The 20623-nt window shown below is 44.4% G+C and overlaps 1 protein-coding gene across 2 annotated transcripts in view; it reads left to right on the forward strand.

The window, feature by feature from the left end:
• Positions 1-20623, forward strand: part of LOC134520334 (vascular endothelial growth factor receptor kdr-like) — a 140332-nt gene that overhangs the window by 56594 nt on the left and 63115 nt on the right. For both annotated transcript variants that reach the window (XM_063345521.1, XM_063345522.1), the window contains exons 5-9: positions 3798-3957; positions 5461-5597; positions 7089-7248; positions 7856-7973; positions 9807-9982. In XM_063345521.1, the coding sequence (XP_063201591.1) occupies positions 3798-3957; positions 5461-5597; positions 7089-7248; positions 7856-7973; positions 9807-9982 (751 nt within the window). The remainder of the gene's footprint in view (positions 1-3797; positions 3958-5460; positions 5598-7088; positions 7249-7855; positions 7974-9806; positions 9983-20623) is intronic.

A 20623-nucleotide genomic window follows, 5' to 3' on the forward strand; every position in this document is an offset into this window, starting at 1 on the left:
CTGGAGCAGCCATCCCTTCGGCAGCAGTTACATCTGAATGTCAACGTTACAGAGTGGTCCATGGAGGCCAAGGCCATTTAGTATAATAAAAATGGAAATTTAAGGTCTGGGGCTTCCTCAGTCGATGGAGATCTAGTCGCTCATTTAAAGGGCTTCAGAATTGCTCTGTAGAGAAGCCCATCACAGAGCGAGGAACGGAACATTGGTCTCCTGCCTCAAATCCTGCCTTTTACCTAACAGGTTACGTGTCCTTCCGTTCCCCGGCTGGGCTGACCGCTCGAGCTGTCCTGCAGGGAACAAGAGCTCACCCTCTGCCCCTTTTCCACAGCCTCTTCTGGAGGGGCTGGGAGAGCTGAGGTTGTTCTGCTGGATACGGTGTGACAGCGGAGCACACACAGGGAGGCTGGTGCTCTGCTGGTGGAGGGCTCTGAGGACCTTTGCTCCTCTTAGCAGTTAGATGTCTTAGATGTTTCCTTCTCCTGGGACACAGGACATGAAATCACGGTGGCCCGAGACAGTGCTCGGGCTCCCGCTGAGACCAATGGCAAATTTCCAGCAGACGTGCAGAGGTTCAGCGCTGGCCTTATTGCTTTAGCAGATCTCTATTTTTAAATTTTGTCAGGAGGGATTAAAAGCGGGGGAATAAGGCTCGTCTCCAGTTATAGCTTATCACTTTCGCTTGGATAAGTGTTATCACCTTCTGTTGCTTGGCTATAAAAGTGAAACATCCCCATACTATTTTAGCCTACCCCAAGCAAATTCATTGCTGGAGTACTGCTGCTGACCTCGGCACAGGCACACGAGCCTAAAGGTGGCCTTGGAACCTCGACCAAGGAGACCTCTACAGTTATCCCCCCTTATTTACAGGCAGCCCTGCTCTCCCTGCTTTGCCAGCTAAATTCTCTCCCGGTAATTTCGTCAAACACAAACTGAAGTCCTTTACCTTGCTGCAAGCTGCTGCTGGAATGAAATCTCCCCTGAAATCTCCCTTTTGAATTGCGAAGAAAATTGTCCCCAAAAGAGATTTTTCCCTTTCAAGGGAGAGGGGCCGGACTGCAGGGCAGGGATGTAGATGTTGGGTGCTGCTCCCCAGAGGAACGCTCCTGAGGCTGGGAGCTGGGAGCTGCTCCTGGGGATGTGCTTTGGGAGGCGTGTGGTGGTTTCGGGAGCCGCCAGCCCCGGGCTCCATCTATGGGAAGTCACCGCTTGTTTTGCCTCGTCTGGGAATTTCCTAGCGCCGTGTGGAGCCAAGGTGGCGGCTTCCCGTGCGAAGAGGAAGCGGGCGGGAGAGGGGTGGAGGTAAGGATGGAGGAGGAGAGGTGAATAAGGCGATCAGACAAATTTAGAACATCCTCTTCTTCCAAATTTAATCTCCGATAGACAACGAACTTCAAAGGGAGGGAAGCCACTGTGATTTCCTTCAAGCAGCATTGATGCTTTTTGTTTGATTGTTTAAATATATATTTTTGAATATTTTATGAAGACGTTTAATATCTGTGAGTGTTGAAAAGGGCCTCCTGAGTAGGGTTACTTTTTCTTTCCCCTTCCTGTATCCATCAGGGAGCAGAGCTGCCAAACCATGAAGTTCAGCTTTATCACATTTTATTATTCTTGTAGAAAATGTACTTTTTTCCACCGTAAATTAAGTTCCTTATGTTACCATTATACTTTAAAATCATTGCACTCTCTGGCCTTTAAATATGTATGGGGAAAGGTACCTCTTGCTAATACTAAGTTAACTCTACGTATCATCTGTGTTATTAATGAACCCATGCTAAGACACACAATTCAAACGTCTAATTTTGCTTAACATGATTTTAATTCTGGGCAAAAAAACTATTTTTAGTCTTGTCAGATCTGTTTAGTCCCCAATCTGGTTCAGTGAGCATTTGCCACTTACAGCTTTGACCTTCCTGGGTGTTAAGGCATGATTAAGCCTCAGGTCTCAGATCTCTTTCTGTAATTTTCCTGAATTTTCCTAATGGCTCTGAGCAGAGATACCACAGCTTGACTACTTCGGACATATTTACATGAAATCCACATTTCCTACTACCGTCAGAAGAGAACCGCTGTTCCGAAAGCAAACACCTGTCTCGCTGTGCCTGCTTCCCCACAGCAACATCACCAGCCACTGCCCCGCGGCCATCAGCCCTGTGTCTTTGATCTGTGCTGAATATGCAAAAACAAGCGACCTAAACCAACGCCAGCCTGATCAATTGTATATTCACGAGAGGTATGAGCATCAGCTCTCAGAGCCTGGAGCTGAAATTTCTTCAGAACAGGAGTATTATTTAAACTGAATCCTATTTAAACCACACTGCCATACACGAGTACTGTTTGTTTGGAGACAGAAAAATAAATTGCACGCTGCATAACAACATGAATAAGAGCAAAACCATTACATCATTGAGGAAGTTCCCACTTGTGGTCCCTAGTGCAGCTCTTCCCTTGGTTAGCTTCAAAAGCTAAAACAAGGTAGCTCTGAGATGCCCCATCTTTGAGAAGGCAGTATATGATAAGAAGGAAGAAGCAGCACTGTGCAAATAAAATTAGTTATCATGCGGCAACTGTAGGCACACTGAGGGTTCCCCAAACCCTTCATTTTTCAGCCCAAAGGGATCTCACCACTCCTGCAGTGCACCCTCAGTCCTAAAGAGCCTCCCTGCGTCCTGCTGGAAAAGTCAGACACCCACAGCCTGTGCTTCCATCCGCCTGCCTGCAAACAGGTGGAAACGGGTGAATCTCAGTGATCTGCTCTTTTACAGACTCCTGAATTATTTGTCCGCATTTAATTTCATGTATTTCTTTTCTACATTGCAATCCAGGATTTTCAAAATGATTGGAAAGTAAATTGCATTTTCTCTGGCAAATAGAGGATTTCCCCACGTGTTAATAATAATAATAATAAACAAATCATTCCCAGCAACAAAAGCTAACCTGCCTGACATTGGTGCTGTCCAAGGGCGTACAGAGGTTTTACTCTTATTAAATGAATTTTTGCTCTAGTTTATTTTCCACATTCGCCTTTCGTACCCTCACTTCTTCTTCATAAGCAGAACTTAGGGATACTATTTTTTCAAGACTCTCAGACCATTACAAATATTTATGAATTGAGGACCAAAAATGTCTCAGTTACTAGGTCCCCTTATTTCTGCCATCCTGTGATTTACCATCTTAAGTCGCCCACGCAGCTTCAGTGCCTAGTGGAAATCAATAGGCTGCTTTGAAAGTGCCTCATCCCTTCCTGTGACACAGAGAGAGCGGATGACTAGCCACAGGCCAGCCATCAGGCGAGTTAGTGACATGAACAATTCTGACTTTTGGGGATCTAACTTCACACGTATTTTTAAAGTACTGTGAGATCCCAGAAAAACATGCTGGTTTTTCACCAGCGTGTAGCTTTAGGAGAAGCAGATTTTGTTCTTAAACTCTTCCAAAAAGATTACCCTACCGAATTCCTCTAAGATAGGCATAATTATTTCCAGTAAAGAGACGAGGGAAATGGGACCTACAATGGGTAGCATGGTATCTTGCCTAAGATCTGAGAGGACTGAATCAAAAGCCTCAGTTATGATGTCCAAGTCTTGGATTTCAAAGACAGTCATACCTTAGGGAGGGCTTTCCTATTTGCTTATGTTGATGTTGTTTAAGATATGTGTGGAATGAGACCACCAACCACTCTGAAAGGTCAAATGCCTACCCTGCCTCTAAAGCAGAACAGCCTTGGCTGGTTGCCTCTGTGGTCTGGGGGGAAAGGGAACGTCTCACAAGCCTCCCATCTGTCTGTTCTCTTTCAGTATCCTTATTCTGTAGAGATGAACTTCAAGGGGATGACGTGGGACCCAAAAATAGGATTTGTCATCCCCTCTCACTCTTTCGTTTACTCCGGAGTACTCACGTGCACTGCAAATGTCAACGGAAGCGTGTTCACCTCCTATTACCTGGCGCAGAGACTGGGTGAGTGACTGCTGTGTGCCGAGGAATGACCGCAATGTTTCTATTTCCTAGCTAAGCCCCTGGGTATTATTTCTTGGTTAGCCTCAATTATATTTGATATATCTATTTGGTATGTATCTGTAACAAGTCCAAGCTGGAACACTAAAAGCAAACTCATTCTTCTCCTTTTTTCCTGTTCAATAGAACTTGGATTTGGTCCACTCCTGGTTTTGAAAAATTACCAAGCGTTGAGGTGGTACAAAATAGGAGTATTATTTTATTCAAACCCCACCAAGGTTTTGTTTGCTTGGATTGAGCTATATTTACATTAAAACAACTGCTGGTTTGGGATAAACCAAACAGTAGCTTTCTTTTTGCGTCTGGTCATTAAACACACAAGATCAGGGTATAAAAATCTCATTAAACTGCTAATTCAAATCTTTGCTTTTTAATGTAGTTTCTCCTGGTGATTTACTATACCCTTTCCCTTGTATTTACAGCTGAGCTTCAGCTCAGAATTAAAATCTGAATTTGAAGCAACTAAACATTAAAATTTTGAGTGCTGGGGATTTCTGTGAAGCCAATTAGAGTTTATTTTTCCTTTGTTTTCAGTGAATGTTCTTTCTTTCCTCATACATTATATTTTTGACAGAGGAGAGTTTCTTGTGACTTCATTCCCATTAGATCATGGCATCCTTCTATACAATTAGCACTCCGCTTTAAACAACAGGCTTGTAAATTTGTATGGCAGCCGAGTAACCAAGTAAATCTCTCTCTCTTTTTCTTCATTGTTGGAGTAATTACTTTTTACTAGAATGATGAATGCAAAGCTAAGAAATCCATTAGGTCATCCCTCTCCAGCCCAAAAGGGCACAGGCAATACCTTACTCTAGAACGTGTTACCGTGCAGCGGTCAGGCGTGTGTTTGGCACGGGGCACCATAAACACCGTGCAGGCTTATTTCAGAGTTAACGTATTTAAGGCATCAATAAAGATAAGATATTAAGGTTTACGATATAAGATATAAGATGTAAGATATAAGATAAGGTATAAGGCATAAGACCAAGATTTGGGGATCCCATTCAGAAAGGAAAGGCAGTCGGTCATCAGAGGGCAGGAGAAACATCTCTCGTGTTTTACAGAAATTAATCCTCTCGCAGATACGCAAATGTTGAGCAACTCAAAAGGATAAGTCTCTTTTGAAAACTTTTTCTAAGAATGGCTGTGGAGCTGATGAGTGAGGGTTGGAGCCAAACATGGCAACTGCAAGAAAAGTAATTCATGAATTACTGTGTCCACGTGTGATCTGTTTGATTGGCTGGCGTTCAGCTGATACAGCTGACCTAATGTTTCCATTGTCGGGGCATTTCCAACAGTTTCCATAGAAACGACAGCAGAAGGTGAGGCATTTGGAAACTGTGAAAGGAGTGGGTGTTGGAAAGGCAACTGGAGTGTGGATTCCATCTTGAACGTCATTGATGTAGAGAGCGCTGCGTAGTGATACCTTTGCTTTTTTCATTTCAGAGGGCAGAGTACAGAACCTGGCTCTGAAAGCAACTCCCAAAAAACTGCTGGTTGGAGAAACTCTCTATTTGGAATGCAGAGCAGAAACCTTCATCAACGGGCGCATTGAGCTCATCTGGACGTGTCCTAGTGGGAGAGTGAGTTGAAGAAAATTCTGTACTCTGCTATCACGAGGTCTCCCCCTACCCAAAAGAAAGATCTGTTCCCAGGGCTGAGTTAAACCCTAACTACTACTTATTCTGAAATATAGCCAACCGTTTGTAAGCCTACAATCGATTGTATTTTTAGTTTGGAGGAATCTAAAATGTATCTGACCATCTTGAACCTGCAAATTAAACCGCAAATCTCAGGCTAAATATAAAAAGAAAGAAAAACCAGAAGTGGATGGTTCATGTTGGAAGAATAGCTGTCTCATTTCTTCTGGCCTCTTTGTTGATCCCTGCTCGGAGTGGCGAGTCTCAAAGGCAGCCACGAAGGCTGCAAGTCATCAGTCTGCTCATCCATCTTGGCTTTTATTAAGTAGGAAAAAGTGAAACAAAAGCCAATTGTATCTGCTGAAATCTCAACCAAAGAATGAAATTTAAATTAGGTTCTTGGGCTTTCTGTGGAATGCAATACAAAAATGACAAATTTGACGTAGAAATATGTAAGAGACTGAGCGTTTGCTTTGATGTACTAAAACCTTTCAGTTCTCCTAAGGAAAAACAAAGGGAAGAAGGGGTATTTTCCAAATCAGTTCATTTATCTGAGATACTGCTCATGGTTCTATTTGATGCTCAGAATTAAAATGAGGGCTTTTTTTTCTTTTTAGTTCAGCAAAATATACATTTCAAAGAAGCACCTAAGCCTATTGGGAAAGCGTAAAATGAGATTCCTAAATATTTTTCACTTATTTGTTCACTTAGAGAATGAATGTCTGATTTTGTTTTGGTGAAGAAACTACAGAAAATATAAGAGAATTTAAAGAAGTGCAAGTAATATGGTGTTACTGAATTTTGCTTCTTGAATCCCATATGATGGAAGAGAGTTGTTTTTCTATGAACCCTCCTTAGATTTCTAACATTACAAATGTAAAACTTCTTGGCCAAATCTCTGGGATCAAAAATCCTCTCATAAGCAATAATGCTTTCTAAAATTCTACAGGAATTTGCATTGGCGCTTGGCTGTCATAATATATTCTATTTCTGTCATAATATATTTCTTTTAGAAAGAGGAGGCTTTTTAAGACAGAAAAAATCTGACTGTGACCAAAAAAAACCCCACACAACAAAAACCAAAGCACAACTCTGACCCTACAGATGCCACCAGCAGTTCTGCACTGCGATCCCTGGGATCTGGTCCCGGAGAGGGGCTGATCTGAGCTGCACCCCCTTATTTACCTGCCCGCCCAGGCTGCTGAGAGAAGCGCCACAGTTCCACTCTGTTTCTCTCTCTTATTAGACTTGATAATGAAACCTCACACAAGAGCTTTTCCTGCTGATTTGTCTTTTATATTATTTATTTCAGTGATGCAGAGCTATGATAATTTTGATATGAATCACTGCTTTTCTTTACCGGCAGACTTTGAAAGGATGAACAAAATAATCTGGTTTATGCTGGTTTTTGACCCCCTTTTTCCTGACTTCCAGCACCCTTATCCTAGAAGAACAATAGACCAGAGTGGCATGGTGTATAAAGTTGGCAGTAGCCTGACAATTGCAAATGTCACCATGCAAGACGGAGGCCTGTATGTATGCAAAACATTCAACGTAACACGGCTGGAGGCCAATGTCACAGTTACAGTGTACGGTAAGTTCTGCAGCTAAATCAGAATACCCAGGAACCAAGATTGCTAAGCTTAAAGGGTAATGCCACATTATGAAATCTGTTGATATGCAGATGGCATTAGGAAGAATGCCAGCTAGTTAAAACAACCATTAATCATCTCTAATCTCTAATCAATCTATGAGAGAGTCAGCACCCAGCACTATGTTTTCAAAGAAACTAGCGAGCTCAAGACTGAGACATGGCTGAGGACAGGGATTAACTGGGAACTGAACTGTTCTGAAGAAGCTGGCACCAAGTGTGGTTGCTGATGCCCTGAAAATCTGGCCCGCTGGCATCCGCATGGACAAGAGATACCCCGGGCATTTTTACAGCCTGCTCCAGGGGCAATGCAGATGGATATTTTCCGCTTTAAATATCAAGCCCTTCATTTGGAGACAAACCTTCCTGGCTGGGGCTGAGCTTTGCAGGGGAACTGCGGTAACAGCTCGTCATACCGCTTGGTTGTCTGCAGCTTCTGCAGATCTGTATCGCAAAAAACCTGGGGTAGACACAACCCAATTCAAAGATGTGAGCACTGTACTGTGGCAGATCTGCCATGACTTGTCCTCCTGCTCGTTTCTCTTTCCAGACAAACCTTTCATTACGGTTTCACATAAGAAAGGGCCTTACTACGAGATTACATCAGGACACAAGTCGCTGAAACTCGCTGCAAAGGTGGACGCCTTTCCTCGTCCAAGCGTCACCTGGTGAGTACCATCATCTCTAGCAAAATCAGGAATACACAACCTTCTTTTGGGCTCCTGTCTAGAACAGATTTTCGCTGTTTCTCACCACATAGATAAAAGATGAGCGCTGGGAATGCTCATAGCACAGTTCAGCTAAGGAGATGTGACTCCTTTCTGTGCTGACATAGGCCCTGTGAAGCTGGGCAAGCCATACCTCTTTCCCATGCTATTTTTCTCTCCTAGTCATGAAGAAAAAGCCCCTACAGGAAAAATGGGGGTTTCATTTACCCTGGACACAGAACTGTTTGGAAGATTGAAGTAGAAAGCGATTGGGAAGGGGTTGCCAGTTTACCACCGTTAGCGGTGGTCAGCTGGCAAGGACGCAGCGCGTAACTGAAAGCTGCAGGACACATTCTCAACATGAGAAATTGTTTCTCTTTATAACTTTTAAGTAATTTTCTCCAATCCTGTACCACCAGCAATGGCAGATCCTTCCAGACAATGCAGTGAATCCTCCTGAGCAAACTAAAGGCTCCACCAGGACTATAATGGATCGCTTTAATAGGAGGGGCAGCATGTCAGGAACTCCAGAAGACATTAATTTCTCTCTTTACCCTTTCATCTCTTGTCCTCTCTCTTCCTACTTTTTCGATGCTTCATTCTACAGAGGGTCTTTAACAACCCCATCCAACACCTTATACATCTTTAACTGTATGAAATCCCATGGGACGGCTGGCACGGCTGTGCCTGTCCTGGCAGAGGAGGTGGCATGGGGGAGCCACCACCTGCACGGTGCCCTTTTCCTTGGCCAGTCGAGTGCCACGCCGGGGGGGGACAGCAGTCAGCAAAAGGTATTGGTCAGGGATGGGTTTGCTGCATTTTTTTTTAGCAGTCAAATAACATGAAATTCTCTAATATTCAGTCAAATCAGTGAACTCAGTCCTGCCAGCAGATATCTTTAATTGTTGCTGTTATTTAGGAGATGGGAATGTTTTTGTGAGTTGAAGTGGGGACCGTCCCCCTTTTCTCTGCCAAGGCTTTGTTCTCAGGGCCCAGCGTGGAGCTGCTCGGGAGCTGCTGGGACCACCAGAGCTGCCTTCCCTGCATGTCTGAAGCTACAGCTGTTGATGTTGGAGGTCTCTCAGGACAGTTGTTTAAACGACTGGAAAGGAGGTTTCCAGCATTCTCAGGCAGTAGGACACATGCCCCAGCTTCTCCTTCCACCAAGCCTAAAGCTCTGTGTGCGGCAAAGTCTGGCCGATTTCATATTCATAACCCAAATCTGCATATTGGATTAGCAGTGAAGGGGAGTCTGCTCATGCAGACTCTGCTGTCCTTCTCTTAGCTAGTGAAGATTCAAGATTGTGGATTCCTCACTGACCTTCCTATTGACTGTAAATTCTCCACGTCAGAGACTTACACTTTTAACAGTAAGGGGTCGTATGTACATATTGAAAGACAATTCTGCTTAATTAATATCTTGTTTTAAAATCGATGACACAAATTTTGGCTAATCTGCGTTTAGTATTGCACATCCAGCATAATCTGGGGGCATCTAGATGTACATTTGATCATAGCTGAGCACGCAAGAGGCACTCTTCATGCAGATCAATTGAAATATTTTTTTCCTGCTTGTTGGATGAAGCCACCCCATGGCACTGCAGGTGCTACTCAGTTTTAGTGTGGAAGGATAAAAGGAATAGATGTCCACTTCAAGCAGTGATTATAGATCTGCTTCCGTCGCTGTTTCCGAAGGACGACTCTTTCCCCACCCTAATTTGGGGTAACATGGGATTTCTGAGGGCTAACATAACTGCGTGCACGTGATGAGCTTTGATGGGACTTTCAAAACAGGTACAAAGACGGCAAGCTGATCAAGGATAACCAGACTTGCTATGAGCCGGATCCAATCAAGTACAGACTGGGCATAAGAGATGTGAGACCAAAGCATGCTGGGAACTACACCATCGTCTTGAGCAATGCAAAATATGGCCTGTATAAGAACCTCACCATGCAGCTGGTAGTGACAGGTAAGACTTGATGTTTAGAATTACTTCTACTGGGTTCTTTCTCATTTTTCGTGCAATCCTACTTTACCAGTCATCGGGAATGGTGACATTCCCCATGTTTAGCTGATATGAGCTGATGCAGGACTCTGCATAGATCACCACCTCATTTAGGAACCTCTGAAGATCCACTCATGTCACCACATGTTAAATAGAAGCAACAGAATGGAGAGCAAGCATAAAGAGTTATCGGAAACTAGGTCATCTAAAGCCACTTTCCACCTAGATATTGCACCTCAGCAATAACCTGCAGCATCTTTGTGTCGGGACAGTGTCTCCACAGAGGGAAGCAGAAATGGTCTGAAAGTGAACAAACTTAACAGGACTTAACTTACGTTTTAATAGGAGCTTGGGAGGATATCTAGTAGTGAGGTCTTGGAGCTGATGGCACAGCTTTCCAAGAGAAGTGATGGAAGTTTTATCCCCTGAGACTAAAAACAAGCTTGGGCAACGCACTGGAGAACATCCTGTTGGGACAGGAAAAGTCCCAGTAGGGCTGACGGAAGGAACTACATAAGCTACCCTGTCTTTTATGTCTCTCCATCATCCTGCTACAGAAATACTTTCTAAGTCTGTATTTTATGTATTGTCATTTATCTGCTGGGAGCACTTGAGAGACAGGTTCATTTTCAGGGGAATCCAGAGAAAACTGAAGTAGACTGTGGTGTGCACTGAAGCAGGTTCACTTGACAGAGAGGGAAAATAGATATTGGAATCCCATTTATTAATCTCCCTTGCTGGGACAATGGAAGACAGAGCCCACATTGTCTCTTTGCACACCCACTGCCTCTTTTAATCCATGGAATTTGGCAGGAGAGATTGAATCATGAGGCCAAGTAGGAGTTCAGCAAAAGTTAGCTCTGCTTCCCTTTGGATTTCCCGAGGTTCGCTCAGGCAGGGAGATAGATGAGGTTATTGAGATAGGTTTGCTTTTTTTTCTGTGGCGAATTCTTTTCTCCTTATTCTCTTTACACCTAAAAATATTCTCAATTGTCCTATTTTGCATACCTATGTACTGTTGCACCATGTAACTTCCAGCATTTGTGTTTCTCTCATTTCACCTCTCACCTTGCCGAAAGAAATAATGCCTAACAAAGGGAGAGCTTTCACTTAGGCACATTTGGCCTATTAAAGCTGCTAAATAAGATACGGTGGCTTAAACCACCTTAAACGTACATAAACTAATGTATGATTTAGGAGTGGAGAGAGCTAAGAACCTGCTTATGGTCAGGTGCTGCAGCTCAGCTGATAAGGAGGAACGTGTTAAGCTGCAGTAATTTGTTCATTTGAGATTGTTTGTCCATACAATGGTTCTGCCGTCTTGTTAAGAGAACGGAAACATTCAAAGGAAGAGAAAATTAAGAATGATAATAAACTATCTTGTCAAGGTAAATATTGGTGTTTGCATGCAAAAGAGAATGTTTACTTGAAGAGCAGCCATTCCCCAAATAGGCATATAAAAAACAAACAGACCTTGTTCCTATCAGCAAGATGCTATTTCAGGATTAAACCATCCCATGCTCTTAACTACAGCACAAGCCTTTCATCTTTATTGTATGTACAAGTATTCTGTCTCTCACACAGAGTGCATGCCTCGCATGGTGCTCGTTGTTAGCCTTTCTGAGAGATCAGCCCAACAAAGACTTCAGTCAGGAATCATTATTTAATTGCAAAACCACCATTTCTCCAGAGTCTGCAAAGTCCAGCAGCTGCAGGAATGGTACCGTCTGGAGAAGGTCTTGCGTGGTGAAACACAGGAAAAATGAACAGCAAGTGTTTCTTTTCTGGTCTAAGAATATCATCCCAGAAATGAGAGCAAGCAAAGGAAAATACCTGCCCAAGACTGCCGGTGTTTTTAAGCTGCAGGCTGCAAACAATGAGGATATTTGCCTTCATTGTATACAGGACTGACGCAAAACACCTAGGAAATCTCTCTTGCCTTTGCCAGGCTCTTCTCTGCAGCGCTACCGTGACATGCTGTGCCTGAAGCACTCAGCCCAGGGAGAAGGTCGTTTTGCTGAGATGCATGTGGGTAGAGATCAAAAGAGGCAAAATTTGCTGTTGAAGCTTATCCAACAGCAGCAAACTGCCTTTTTTCTTGTATGTTCAATTAAAGGGACTGCTGTTTTTCAGATCTGGGCACCATTTGCTTTATTTTCCAAAAAAAGCTCCAAACTGAACACTGATTTGTACTTTCCCCTTAACTCCTCAACAAATAACCTGACACTTCAGCTCCAGTCATCATGACTGATATCCTAGCATTGTACCTGACTAGATTAAATTGCTTAGAGTTTCAGCAGACACTTAGACATGGAGAAGGAGACCAAAACATACTTTCCAGTCATTTTATGCCAGGATTACCTTGCCCACCACTGAAACTCAACCACCCCTGAGCTGGGAGGGGTGATGGATGTCTCTGCTGAGAACCACAGGCAGTCTGCAATTCCTGAAGCTGGAATTTGAACACGGGGATTAGCAGAGTTGATGGAGAAATCCTCTTGAACACAGCGGCAGGAACATCAGTTTGGCATCAAGTCTAAAAGGTGGAGCCTGCAGCAATTCTGTACCCAATAAGCCTCGTGCCGAGTACATAACCAGGTACCAGCTCCCTGTTACTGAGGAGTGACGTTTCATTTTGAGTAACAGCATTGCTCCCCAAAAGCCAGGGCCAGGTTTTAAATTTCAGAGCTGCATCTGTGAAAGTGAGTGAGTTCTGATCTATACTATTAAAGAGAAGATGGAAAATCAAGACTTTTGAGTGAGAAGATAAATGAATTTGAGTATGTTTTCTTTTGCTGCAAGGGGAGACCGCATTGAAGGAATTATAAGCAAGCATACAGCCCCCTCTCCTGTGAGTCTTGTCACAGTAATACATGGTTAATGCTCCTGGACATCACGGATAGCATAACTGGCACTCAGTGTGCTCTAACAAACCCATCAACTGCGAATTTGAACTAGGTGTAGAGGTAGTTTGAAGTTAATAGTGTTGTGAATTGTTGCGCATGAACAAAGTATAAGTAGGAGCAGGACTCATTTGTCAAATTGCACTATAATAATTTTTGCAGTGGTGTTCAATAATAATGGCAGCAGACGGGAACCCTTGAAGCAGGATGAGAACAAGATAAGAAGTCATCTGCTTGAGCCCTGCAGGACGGGAGCGTATACGCAGCGTGTCTCCTGACCTGCCCGAAGGCCAGCACTGCTGCAGGCTTTCCTTGCAGTCACCTCCCAGACAGTTCATTGGTAGCAATCACAGCGTTCTGACGCAAAGCGCACCCTGTGTGTGCAAGGTGTTTCACTCCACGGTAAAATATTAGGAGCTATTTCCCCCCAAAGTTTGATATGGCCATAAAACCAATGAGTATCTGCAGAGTGCAGAGGTATCAATCGTCTCAGCTCCACCGAGGCAAGAAGGAGCAAAATGGGCAAATAACCCCCAGAGCTGCAGGGTGGGAACTGACAGCAACGCTGGCCCCAGGCGAGGACCTGGTTGACAATATGCAGGACGGAGCACGCTGCCTGGCCTGGAGGAGAATCGTGCTGCTATTCAAAAAATGTCTCTTTAAGAGTGGCTTAGCTGTGCCTCTGGTCACCCGTGCTCCCACTGCAGCTGGAATTTAATCTTGCAGGAGCACATATCTCCCTTGTGGAGTCACCTTGGCTCATTCTAGGACTCCAGTCCCCAGGAGGTAGCTGATTGCATTTTCAAAACACTCCTTCTTTACATATTTACACATCAAACACTGTCCAACAAGCGGCGGGTTGCTGTGTTTTTGTTTTGTTTGATTAAATTCTTATTGAGAAAAGCTTCAAGAAAATAATGTCCTGAAGAATTTGGAAAGGAGGGAGCAAGGAGAAGGAACAATCCTAGCAAACAGCTGGTGGCTGCACATCTGAGCCAGCCAAGAAGGAGAAACGTGGGAGAAAAGAGTTATTCCGGGCTGGAGTACAAAGCTCTTTCAGAACAAAACATAAACAAAAAACCTCAAATCTATTTATGGGCAAGCAGGCTGCATTTCATTCTCACCCTCGCACAAGTCATCTGCATGTATCAGGGTTCTCGCTGAGCCCTTTACGGAGCAGTCAGCATGCTCTGACCACCACGTGGGGAGTGAAGATTGTATTGAAGCAGAAGTTAATTCAAAAAATGGGATGAATAATCTCCTTCACCACTTTGCCTTTCTTCTTTGTCCCAAAGTTTCTCTCCTGTGCTCCCTCAAGGCTCTTCCAGCAAATATTGCTTTGGGTTCCAGCTGCTCTAGTCAATTGAAATTACAGTCCCTTGTAGAGTCCTTGATCCCCCAAGCTCTCGTTGTATCTATAAGAAATGCAGGATTAAGCGCTAGAAATAGCCTCTACCATAACTAGTGGTAATTCACAAGCTTCTTATGAATTCCTCTCTCCTGGGCAAGGACTGGAATAAAAGGGGTGCATGGAGAATTCACGTGTGCGTTGCCATGTGCTCCTCGTTATGGCAGCGAGGTGACTGGCTATACCTCGATTTGTTACTGGGGGGAATTAGCTCCAGAGCACTTAACGATGCATATGTTGCCCTACTCTGTAGTTAGGCCAGCTCTTCATATTTGGTTTAAAATCAAAGGCAAAGGGAGTTCTGTGCCTGACCTACTTTGGCTTGCAAGGGATGAGTTGACATCAAAGGAGTCCCCAGTGATCTCCATAAAAGTTAATAAATATGCGGTGATCCATGTGAACAATACCCCGTCACCTCAACCAGCCCCAGAAACAGTCTGAAGAGAGAAATGAGCCTTCAGGATGAGGTTAATACATTTGGGTTATGCCAGTTCAGAGAAAAAGAGCTCTCAGAGTGACGGATCTCAGTTAAAGCCAGTTGAAGACAGAGGGAGGACTCCCACAGACTCTTGTCCATGGAAGGGCCACTGAAATCTCTAAATTAATTGCTAAATTGGACACTGTTGCACTGTGAGAAACATAAATTTCTTTGGATTATTAGTGCAACCCAACTAATGTTTACTCTAAAGGACTGAGCCAGATACGAGAAGCAGGGCTACATAAAATGATCTACCTTCCCCTTGCCTGCATGCTTCAGTATCCTGCCAGGACTGCTTTTCCTTTGTGTATCATATCCATCTCCTGCATAGCTCCTTGGAGGATGACCCATTCAGGAACAGTCAAAATAGAAAACCTAATTTTCCACCTGCTGGGCCAGCCGAGCAAACTAGAAACCCCACAATAAACCGCAGCCTGTCTCCATCCAACCGCTGTTCCAATGTGTTCCTCCCCACGCCCACTGCTTTGCCTTCCTCCTGGGTCCTGGCAGCAATGGCTGTGGCCAAAGCTTTGGGTGGGCAGGACGCTCAGCCGCGAAGAGCAAAGGCGAAGAGATACAATGCTCCAGTCTATCCTTCAGGTCTCGTTTATCAGACATAGGCAGGAGAGAAACAACTGACTTCTTCTGGGAGATATAGGAAAGAAAAGAAAAAAATGTAGGAGCACAAAAATACTGCAGTGAGCCTTTCCGGCATGCTAATTATTATTACCAAATTATGAAGAATTTTCTCACTGACATCATGCAAACCCTGCACACTTGCAGCTCCACAGCCCAGCCTCCCCTCAGCCTCTCTGCGCTCCCAGGAGAGCCCCTAATGAAAAACTCAGATGAGCTGTGTTCATTTTGTTAGAAGTAGCCAAAGCAATTTTAGGGAGAGGAAGGTGGGGGCCTGCTGGAGTTTGCCAGAAGAATCTGAAGCATTCAACTCACGTCTTTGCAGCAGCAATCTCTCTCTGACAGCCCTTAAAAACCAGAGTGGTGGGGGGAAGTTGGAAAGTGGCAGCCTGTGGTTTCCACGCTGTCTCTCCGCCAAGCCTGCAGGTATATTAACTCTTGTTTTTCTATTTTGAAAAGCAGCAGAAGGGGCAGAGACAAAAATCCTAGAAAACTGCCTGCTCTGCTAAGAATTAAGCAGTTCATCATTACATATTTGCTTTTGAACTGTTTGGCCATGAAAAATAAGATGGGGAGAGACAGACAAAAGAAAACCCTTTTTTTTCCCCAAAGCTTGGCTGCATCGGGCTTGAATGACAGATCTGGGAAAGGTGGGACAGGACTGGAAGAGACAGCTTTCTTCCTACAAGGTGAAGATAGATACATGCAAAAGTGACAGTACAAGGTCAGAAAAAACCAAAACCAAGCTGCGCTGCCATTTTAACAACAAAATTCCCTGTAGGGTAGGTCAAGTGCCCTGTGATTTTTCCTAATATCTGTTCATACAGTATCCCACTGCACGGTTTCTCTTCCGTTTGCTTCCACCCCGCTGGCATCCCCAGCCCAGAACAGCGGGTTACAGTGGAGCAGCAGGGGGTGTGCGCTAGAGATTAGGCAGGGGACCGATAATCGGTGACCCTAATTCTATTCCTGGCAGCGGTACTGACTCATGGAGAGATTTTGGCCACTCACTTCATCTTGGCATCTGCTTCCTCAGAGGTACCACGGGGACAATGCCGTGCACCCACCTCACAGCAGCCTTGTATGTAGTGCTGGGCAAAATAAAACCAAAAAGCAAACAGAACGAAACAAAGAAAACCACCCAGAGAAAATCAGCTGGGGTCTGACACAATGTTCCGTTCAGCCTGAAACAAAAGTCTTGTTTTCAGGTCATTTAACTAATTTTTTCTTTCTTTCCACTTAACAAAAAAGAGAAGGGGGAAAAAAAGAAAAGAAAAAAAAGCAAAGCAGAGAGATTGTAAGCCAAACACAGACAAAGTGCTTTTACTTTGGGGGAAATTTCATGCTCGTTTTCCCATACTGTTTGACCAGTCCAAACTTGTATTAACGAGTTCCCTATCTACCATACAGAATACTCACCTAGCTCAACTTGCAGAGCTTACAGTTCCATTAAGTACCCCACAAACATCAGATGAAAGATAATAAAGTGCAAATTATTTTTGCTTTTGGGAAGCAGAAAGGATAAATAGAAAACAAATTGCCTCTCTCTCAATTGTTTTAATGAAGCCCCATATCCAGCAAAGTACGTAAGGTTGAGACTAAATGCTTCACTGGACCACTCTATGTTATTTTAATGATGTGCTTAACGTGAAAAGATTTTTTGAAACCCAGTTTAGATGGTAGTGGGGAAGGTAAGTAAACAGCAGTTCAGTCAGAGGTCACTGAAAGTAAAGCAAAGTTTCTCTAGAAGAGGCAGGGAAACTTGCTATGTGCTGTCCTCTATATTTGGATGCTCCTTTGGGTGACAAGTCTGCAACCCCGTACTAACATCTGCAACGAATTTAGAGACAGAGCAGCCTCTTGCAAAGGGGGTAGTGCCAGAGGGTTAGTGTCCTCATCCTTGTACATATTATTTGCGCCTAATGCCACAAACTAAAGATAACAGTAGGAAGTAAGATGAGATTTACATAACGCTGATCAATTTGAAATTTACAGTAAGCAGAACTGCCTTTTGATTGCATTTCACAGTGCAGCAGCAGCAGCAAAGTCTTTAGTTATTCAGGTCAGCTCTCACACCAGCAATTGCACCTCTGCAAAGCGAGTTGGGGATACAATCACACTTTAAGCCAGAGAGGACGAAAACCCATTTATTTCGACACATTTAAAGCCATCTGAACATTGCGCGTTCCAAAAGCAGCCAGAGATGAGAAAGCTTTTAAGTTTTGTTTGGCTTCTGCTTGAGGAAACTCAGCCTGGGGAGGGCAATGGCCCAGGGGCGGGAGGAGGAGGCTGAAAGTCAGTGGGCAGATCTCGGCGTGGGGGGAGTGGGAGGCAAGAAGTGGGATAGGGAAGGATGCTTCAGGTCAGGAATGAAGTGTATTTACAGACCTCCTGCAGTGCAGCACCGTGGCAGCAGGCAGGACTGCTGCTGGGGCAAGGCGCTACAGGGAGGTGTTCAGTGAGCCAAGGGCAGGATGGCGGCGGGTGCTGTAGGTCAGGCTCTCGGCACGGTGGCAGAGCTTCAAGGAGAAAGGAGGACTCTGCTCTGCTCTTGCTGGAGGAGGCGAGGAGCACTGCAGGGTCTGCGCAGAGGCAGCTTGCCTCTTTACTCAACCTCTGGACTGCCATTAGTCCAAGCCCTGCTAAAGCTCTCCACTCCCAACAGCCTTTTTTTTTGGCATGCTTAAAAATCAGCAGTACACATGCACATGTATTTGCCTTGATGAAAACCACACTTTAGATGCTAATTTAAGGTGCAAGCAGAAATGTACTTGGATTTTGGCAGTGCTTACAAATGGATTCGTACCCCAAGCCTTACCCCACACCCAGACATGAGTGAAGATAAACAAGAGTTTGTGCATAATCCATCATGCTGCTTAGTAAGCAAACAAGAAAGAGAAAGCAAAGCACTGTTTGCAGGAGGGAGAGAGTTATCTGAGAAATACACTGCTAGGTGTACCTTAGGTAATCACTGGCTTTGGGCTAAAAACTCCTCATCACGCTAACGTGGAGAGCCTTTTCACAGGTGGGAGTGCTGCAGGTGCCAGCCCACTGAGCCAACTCTCCGTAGCCTGAGCAAATCCAAAAGGCCAGTTCCCACCACCGAAGCCAGTTAACTTGTTCCCATCACCGATGGAGGCAACTTCTGTAAATAGGATTTGGCCCAGCAGCGAGCAAAGCAAATGGAAAAGCTTCGGTTGCCTTCAGGGGGCGTGGGAAGAGGTAAAAAGGCCATGACACCGTGCAGAGGTTTGGAAAGTTTTCAGCCCCCAAAATACACCGCATACGAGTACCCCACATTCCCCATCCCAAACCTGCAGCGCACTGGGGCCAGCGCCAGCACCCTACCGGGCACAAAGGCGGCACACTCAAAATTGTGGAAGGGCCTCGTCCCCTCCGCGGTAGCACCGCAGTAAGAGTCATTCGCAGAATGACACCTACCGCCATTACAACCTTTGCAGGGAAAAGAGAGAGGCGCTCGTTAAAATTGCTTCAATTTCTGTGTCATGCCCATAATTAGCTACGATCCCACACTAACAGTGTTATAAGGCGCTGAGAAAGAAATGATGGGGAGGCATTTTTAGCCAGCCCCTCAAGTTTTAAGAAAATAATTGCTTAAGCCTCATAAATAGTAGTTATTTCAATTGATGAATCATTTTGACTCATTTTAGGTTTCAAGTAATATTTAATAGTGCCACACAGTAAAGTAATTGCGGAATTAAGAATTCGTTCGTCACTCATGTATGTTCTCATTTGAATTAGATCAAGCTAAAATTATTATTTCTATTTAGAAGAATAATTTAAATGACAGTCAACGTGCTCATCATTTCACCAAGAGTACAGAAAAATCTTCTAATATTAAAAGATTGTAACCAAACCTTTTCCCCCCCGTACTTTTTCACACATGCAAAACCATACAAACACACTGTCTCCCTCCCCAAGTGTGTAAACCTTTTTCTTACAGCCAAGAAAACACAGCACTCGAATAACCTTTCACATAACACTTGAGTAACCTTTCACACTGAACTTAAAGTCTCTTTCTCCAAGTGAAAATCACACTTTTGAGGTCGGTCCAGACACGCCGAACACAGGATTTGAGACTGAAAAGAAAAATGTCCGAGATAATGAAAAATGTTCTTCTCTCTCCAGGGAGTTTTACAAAATTATTTTTATGATCAGAAATAATTTACTGATGGGAAATGAGATGCCAGTTACATGGAAATTCAACATTCGTCCCAATAATTTGTCCAGTGAATTGCTCACAAATCCCAAAGCACTTGATCAGCCAAAACCCAGAGCGATGTGGTGCGGGAAACCCTGTGTCCGTGTTAGAGATGAGGATGTGAGTTCCAGAGACCCTAACCACAGTCTGAAATACTCTCCCGTCTGCTCCCTTCTTCACCTTCTCCTTCACGAAGAGACAATCCCTCTCCCTGCCCGATGGGACAAAGGAGTGAGGGGTGGATTTTTGGAGCCTGGGAGAACATCATCCGCAGCCAGACAGGGTGACAAGACTCAACCAAAGGGAATCAAAAAAGCGAAAGGGAGCACAAGAGCAAAACCAAACGAGGCCTGACATTTGGGTTTTTCACGTGAGATGTTCATCAGGACCTAATGAAGGTTCTTAAAAGCAGCTGATGTTTTACGGTCGCATGGGAGTTAGGATATGGCTGAACCAACGACAGTCAATGCTCCTTTCACGTGGTGGAGAAGGAAATGCTGATGTATTTTCAGGCAATGATGAGGTTAGAAGATCTTTCAGAGTCTGACCTGGCAGCCATGAGAAATGAAAAGTGAGGATCCCACCAAGACATGGGATCAGCCTGGTCCATCCACTCATAAGAGTAGAAGGCTGGAAGGGAAAAAAAGCTATTAAAAAAACGAGGGAAAGGGCTCAAGATTGATGAGGTGGGCAGTAGCTCATATTTACATATCTGGGGCCTCCTTGACAGCAGAAAAAATAAGTTAACCCAAAAAATAGAAATCTAATCTACATTCACTTCCCAACTTGTCAAAAGCCCTCCGTGTAAAGCAGCCGCACTTGGCTGCACAGAGGTGTTCCACGGAGGGACCCCGACCAATAAATCTGGTTGATTTCCTGTTATGAGAAGCAGACAGAGATATGGCCAGGGATGGGCAGAGCTGTCTGCACAAGGGAAGAGCCTGTGCTTTCACCCCAA

The sequence above is a fragment of the Chroicocephalus ridibundus genome, chromosome 9 (genome assembly GCF_963924245.1).
Source record: "Chroicocephalus ridibundus chromosome 9, bChrRid1.1, whole genome shotgun sequence".
NCBI lineage: Eukaryota > Metazoa > Chordata > Aves > Charadriiformes > Laridae > Chroicocephalus > Chroicocephalus ridibundus.